Source organism: Amblyomma mixtum, chromosome 2 (assembly GCF_055824585.1).
Source record: "Amblyomma mixtum isolate Tamu chromosome 2, ASM5582458v1, whole genome shotgun sequence".
In the NCBI taxonomy this organism is placed as follows: domain Eukaryota; kingdom Metazoa; phylum Arthropoda; class Arachnida; order Ixodida; family Ixodidae; genus Amblyomma; species Amblyomma mixtum.
Genome location: NC_143013.1, coordinates 247,017,408 through 247,023,553, shown reverse-complemented (window position 1 = coordinate 247,023,553; position 6,146 = coordinate 247,017,408). Strand labels below are relative to the sequence as shown.

General features: G+C 46.4%; 1 protein-coding gene across 1 annotated transcript; it reads right to left on the bottom strand.

Annotated features, from left to right (window-relative positions):
• Nucleotides 1-224: 224 nt before the first annotated feature.
• On the bottom strand, nt 225-4,139 carry LOC149363335 (uncharacterized). The gene is made up of 4 exons (XM_089568461.1): nt 4,041-4,139; nt 2,903-3,151; nt 2,338-2,767; nt 225-235 (listed from the first exon to the last, which is right to left on the bottom strand). Exons 1-4 carry the CDS (start codon nt 4,137-4,139, stop codon nt 225-227), a joined length of 789 nt encoding a protein of 262 aa, XP_089424587.1.
• Nucleotides 4,140-6,146: the final 2,007 nt, after the last annotated feature.

Here is a 6,146-nt window from a genome sequence, read left to right as displayed (position 1 = left end):
GGGGCTGGAATGTTCATTATATATTTACGGCCCATTATGGGGCTAACATGCTAAAACGATGAGGTGGCGTATAGGGCCAGTTACCCTTAAAGCCACTAGGAAAAATCATAAAATACCGTATCTGCATCCCCATCCCGCTGAAACAGTGAGTTTTAAAAGAACTGCGGAACAAACTTTTACAGGTGAATTGCATGGAGCGGTGCCCTTGGAACATCTCTGGGCTGTCATTTAGGACCTGCATAAGTGCACAAGATGCTGCTTAGGCGAGGAGCAGAAGTTCAAGTTTGCTTTTTCTCGTAACTGTCAGCTCATGATATCGTCAATTTTAGGCGTACCAACAGCATAGGATTTTAAATTTTCAGATAATATAAAAACATTGCAAAGGCAGATACGCACGGCATCACAAAGATTATTGTACTGGAGTTACGAGGACGCGGCAGCGATATACCATTAAAATCAGGAGGCGTGGAGAGAAGAAATGGGGTACTATGGGAAATCCTGCAGTGAATGTGTAACCCAGGCTAGGGAGGTTCGCGACGGCTCGAAGGTACACTTATTACCGAGCATTCAACGTAGGCGACCTCGAGGGGACGGAATCTGTACCCCAAGACTATTCGGCTATACTAGAAGACTACAAGGGCTGCAGGCAGCGGTGTCCACTACAGCACAACTCCCTTAGCAGAGAGAACTCTGTCGCGTGGAGGCAGCCACAAACGTACCCGTAGAAGAACCTAAACGTACTCAGCAAAATGTATCCCACGCAATACAATGACAAATGCCCCTGGTGCCAAGAAACGCCCACGCTGTACCACATAACGTGGGCATGCCAGAAGGTAGACGTGGTACCGTTGTACCAAAACCGAGTGCGGAGCACTGAGAGGGAGTGCTCTAGAGCGATCGCCGGGTCTACCAAGAAGGTCTGATTCGGCGAGCACAATTGGCAGCAGCACCCAGCGGAGTCCTGGACTAAGGGCAGCCTACCGTTGTGCACGAAAATGGACGAAGGCATTTGAATACCGCGCAATACCAGCGAATCTAGAGCTCAATAAAGTTTTTCATTCACTCACACTCGCGACTAAGCGGCCAGGCCAGTGGGCTGCCAGAATAGGTGCACCATCCAAGGCTCCAGTAATTGCCATTGTTTAAATAAAGTTTGCAATCAATCAATCAATCGATAAATCAATCAATCAATCAATTAATTAATTAATTAATTAATTAATTAATTAATTAGTTAATCAACTGGGATAAACGGCATGTGCCCCATTACGATTTGAAAAAGAAAATGACGGACCAATTTTTCCCTAAATGTTGTTTATTAAAAATACCGTCTTGAGGAGCGATGGAATCTCCAAAGCAGCCATGTTTCTTGCGGGAGTGAATCAGTTCCTGCGAAAAAAGTACGAGATTACTGTCAAACACGCAGATTTCACAGTGATCTTTCGCAGGAAAGGATCTGTAGTTCTTTAGCTTAAGCTTCTCAGTTTGAGTAAAGCGCAGGGTGAAATCATGCGAAACAATAAGTCTCTGGATATTAATCTGGGGGAAATTACTACGCAAAATTATTGTTATTGTTCGTCTGAGACTACTTAGTTTCGTTTCGTCGTCTAGTTCATAGAAACAACACTAAATAGTTTCGTACGGCGCAAATAAGCGCATCTCGTGAACGTTTCTCGTAAGCTCATCTCGAGTGGGATCTCACATGCGAGTTAATGGCATGCTAGTCGAAATCAAGAGGAAGAAGTGGGCTTGGACAGGGCATGTATTGCGGAGGCAAGATAACCGCTGGTCCTTAAGGGTGACAGAGTGGATTCCAAGGGAAGGCAAGCGTAACCGAGGTGGCAGAACATTAGGTGGGCGGTGAGATTAAGAAGTTTGCGAGGATACGGTGGCCGCAGCTGGCAAAGCACAGGGTTAATTAGAGAGACATGGGAGAGGCATTTGCCCTGCAGAGAGCATACTCAGGCTGATGATGATGTTCTGACTATGTATGCAATCCTACCTATCGCATAGAACGTAACCATACTAAAGTTATTACGGGCTATGATAAGCAGGCAAAGCTGATCAGTGTATTAACCTTGCGAGAACTTCCTTCCAGAAGCGCAGCTTCCCATCGTCCTTTTCCCATTACATCATATGTAATGCGCGGTCACTGGTACTCAAAAAAAAAACGCGCATCCTTCACAGCCAGAAGAAAGACCATATTGCAATAACACCATCTTAGGTTGTGCGAGTTCTAATTTATCGTAAAAAAAATGACACATGAGCTCCTGCGTTACCGACGTTTGATCGCGACAATCCGAGCACAAAAGAAAGCAGAAAGTACATTTTGTTACTTACACTTCTTCTTACGCAGGAGGAGGTTTGTGTTGTGGAAGGGACTGCCAAGGCCGTAGCCGTAGTTAAGGCCATAGGTCCCAAGGCCATAGCCGTAGCCGAAGTTGCCCAAGCCGTAGCCGAGGGTTCCAACGCCGTAACCGTAAGCAGGAGCGGCCAACACTGGAGCAGCGTGGTAGGCGGCGACAGCAGGAACAGCGTGGGAAACGGTTGCAACCCTGGTCACAGCCGGTGCAGCGGCCACGACTGGGGCAGCGGCAACGGTAGCAACAGCAGGAGCAGTGTGGTAGGTGTCGACGCGGGTAACACCTGGAGCAGCCTGGACTGTGGCGACCTTCGTGACGGCTGGTGCAGCGGCAACGGTTGCTACGGCAGAAGCGGAGTGGTAGGTGTCAACCCGGGTAACGGCTGGGGCCGCCTGAACGGTGGCGACCTTTGCGACGACTGGAGCGGCAGCAACAGTGGCTACGGCCGGAGCGGTCTCAACACTGGTCACTTTAGTAACGGCTGGAGCGGCATGGTAAGTGTCAACCTTGGTGACGGTGGCTGGAGCGGCAGCGGCCACAACAGGGGCAGCAGCAATGGTAGCGACAGCAGGTGCAGCATGGTAGGTGTCGACGCGAGTAACAGCTGGAGCAACAGCAGCGACGGCTGGAGCGGCATGGTACGCCACGGCTGCTGGCGCAGCCAGGGTGGGGAAGGCTGGAGCGCCAAGGTAAGCACCGAGAGGAGTTCCTGGAAGCACACCAAAGCCCGCGGTGACGACCGGGTGGCTCAGAGCGCTAGCCACAAGGGCCAGAAGGAGGCTTGCACGGAACTGGAAGGAAAAGAAGGTAAGAGTGATAAAGCTCTTTGCTAAAAAAAATCAGATTTTGGCAAGAGTTCAAAAACACTGGCATGCTTCATTGTGAAGGGGTCATGGTTTGGGGATCAAAGGGGCGGATAATATAAGAATTATTAAAAGAAAGGAACATTTTTAACAATATTTTAGACACATAATTAGGTTAATACGATTCTGAACATCAACACGAAATGTGTCTAAAAGCTTGTTGAGAATCCCAGTGGGTTGCAAAAAAAAAAAAATGGAACCCATTGCGCTGCTGCTACTGTTTTATCAAGGAAACTGATTCGAATTTCATTGTTAGGGACAAAGGCCTAAACACCTATTTCTTCCTCCTGTAATGCTCTACGATGTGTTTTATATGCCCTTCACGGTTTCTATATACAATCCATCTTGTGGCTGTCTCTCAAATAATGAGCAGAACTGCTTGTTTGAAAACATCGAAAAGTCGCAGTTTCGAGATTACCTGCATTGTAATGAGAAATTGGGAAACATTTTTATCAGTTGAGCAGCTGTTCAGAAACAAGAGAGGAGAAAGGTGGAAAGTCCTTTTCCTAGCTATGTATGTAATCTCAGATGTTATCAGTGCGGCGGCCTTCGAATACACTAGAAACAGGATCTTAGGAAACGGCCGCTGGGCAACTCATCTCCTGCTCAGGCAATTTAGTTTTCCTTAAAATATAATATAATTTTATATTTGCATTTTGTCACTCATATTTCAATACATAAGCATTCTATTGTCATCGTGCGCATATGTAGTATGCTCATGCAAAGAGTGCTAATTCAAATAAATAAATCTATCAGTAAAAAGCATACAACATTGCTTCTGCATTTAAAAGGCATGCAGCGGTATCTCGGCACTTACGGCAAACATATTTGTCGCTGGTTTGGACCCTCTGCAGTTGACACGGTACTGCTGAAGTGTGTAGTGATTGGAGGTCTTTATATACTGCTCTGGGCCCATAGCGGTCAAGCAAGCAAATAGATGGGGAGAGAAAAAAAGTAGGCAAGAAAGCTCAACGACGGTTGTCCATCCACCTGTTGAGGTGAATAAATTTGCGCGCGCTGCATGCGAAATGCTTGCTGAAGCAATTTTGCAGTGACGAGAAAAACAAATAAAGTAAGGGGTATGTACAGTTGTGTGAATAGCACAGCAGTTTCGATTCAGAACGTGTCTTTAATGTAGAAGAAACTTGGGACAGTCCCTCCATCCGTGTAGCTGATCACGCGTTTAATTACAGGCTTAAAGTATGAGCTTGCCGTCTTATCGCTAAAATGTCACCGCTGCAATCACCCTTTGCCAGTAAAATGCATACCGTTTCTGTCTATTTTAAACAGAGTTCTTGTGTCACTTAGAGCCCTGTGGCAGCAGCGGCATCTCGAATGGGGCTTCAGTAAAGCGGTTTTGCAACTTAGGGCACGAGTCGGGGCGGTAGTCAGCCCATTTTTTCTCTTCTTTTTTTTACTGGCGTTTTAGCGTACCGGAATATAAATATTTTTAGCACCCTGTGCTAAGACTTTTTTTAGAAAAAATGCCTTAACCAACTGAACAATTTAAGCTGTTATCGTTGCATAGCGCGCCCGAAAAATGAATGGTAACAGACATAATCGTAATCAGCACTCGTCCCCTCTTGCTGCTATATAAATAATGCTTATGGCTTCGTGCAAAGTTTCAGAGGTTAAATTCGTATATTCATTGAACCTGGTGCTCTTTTTGATGGGGATAATCTATGTATTTGCTCACTTTATATCGCGGTGATATTAACTGGCTTTAAGTTTGCAGGTTTAACGTGTGAGCTGAACAAAAGCTTCAGAGATGCTCAGTTTCATTCCGTGTACGCTGCGATAGCACGGGTCCAGTTGGCGCCTGAGCGTGAATTTCATATATGTTGACGTCGCTAACGGTTTGGTCGACGCCGTTTCCTGGGTGATGAGGGCCCTTCTGCTGTAGTGGCAGCAGTTACGATCTGGTGACGCCACTTCTTGTCTATGTCAGAGTCATGACTGGTCTTATGACTCATGCACATTCAGAATTGGTACACATAGCATGCGTCATTTAGGGCATGCTGCCTTCACTTGCGGTCTTTTCATGAGTGGAAATATGACACACACATATACAGTTGCCACAGCGTCACGACACCTGTGTACCAATCATGCCATAAAGGTCTACGCTAATTGACACTAGACATCATAAGTCATGGTTCATTACTAGTCACATGAAAATACACATATACACAGTTGCCACAGGTATCAAGGCACCCGGATATACCGAGCAGTACCTATTAATAATGGTTTGGTTTATTGGGGTTTAACGTCCCGAAGCAACTCAGGCTATGAGGGATTCCGTAGTGAAGGGCTCCGGAAATTTAGACCACCTGGGGTTCTTTAACGCGCACTGACATCGCACAATACACGGGGCTCTAGAATTTTGCCTTCATCAAAATTCAGCCGCCGCGGCCGGGACCGAACCCTCGTCTTTCGTGTCAGCAGCCGAGCGCCGTAACCACTGAGCCAACGCGGCGGGGTCCTATTAATAATGAGTCAGCATTAGCCATAACCGTACATGTATGATCTGTCATATGTGGCCCTTCAACTTTGGTGTAAACCCATTTAATATGATCACAGCCGCAGACAGAGCAAGACACGCGTGGACAGGGCGCGATACTAGTCTCCAACCGACTCTGGCCGTCCACTCTAAAGAATCTTTTATGCTATTGCATGAAATGTGTCGAAATTCTGTTAATATTGTAACGTAACGTTACAAAGAAGTCTCCTGCGCCTAGGAACACCGGCAGCCAGTCAGGTCAGCACGAGACGGAGCGGAGTCACTTCGTCTTTCTCCAATGGCCCGTTGCGTTCTTCCTCATCTTCTAAGGAAGGCATGTGTCATTATGATCTAACTTAATTAAACTTTTATGGAATAAGCAATGTTCTCACTTTTAAATGCATATTTTTGCTCTGAGACACCAAG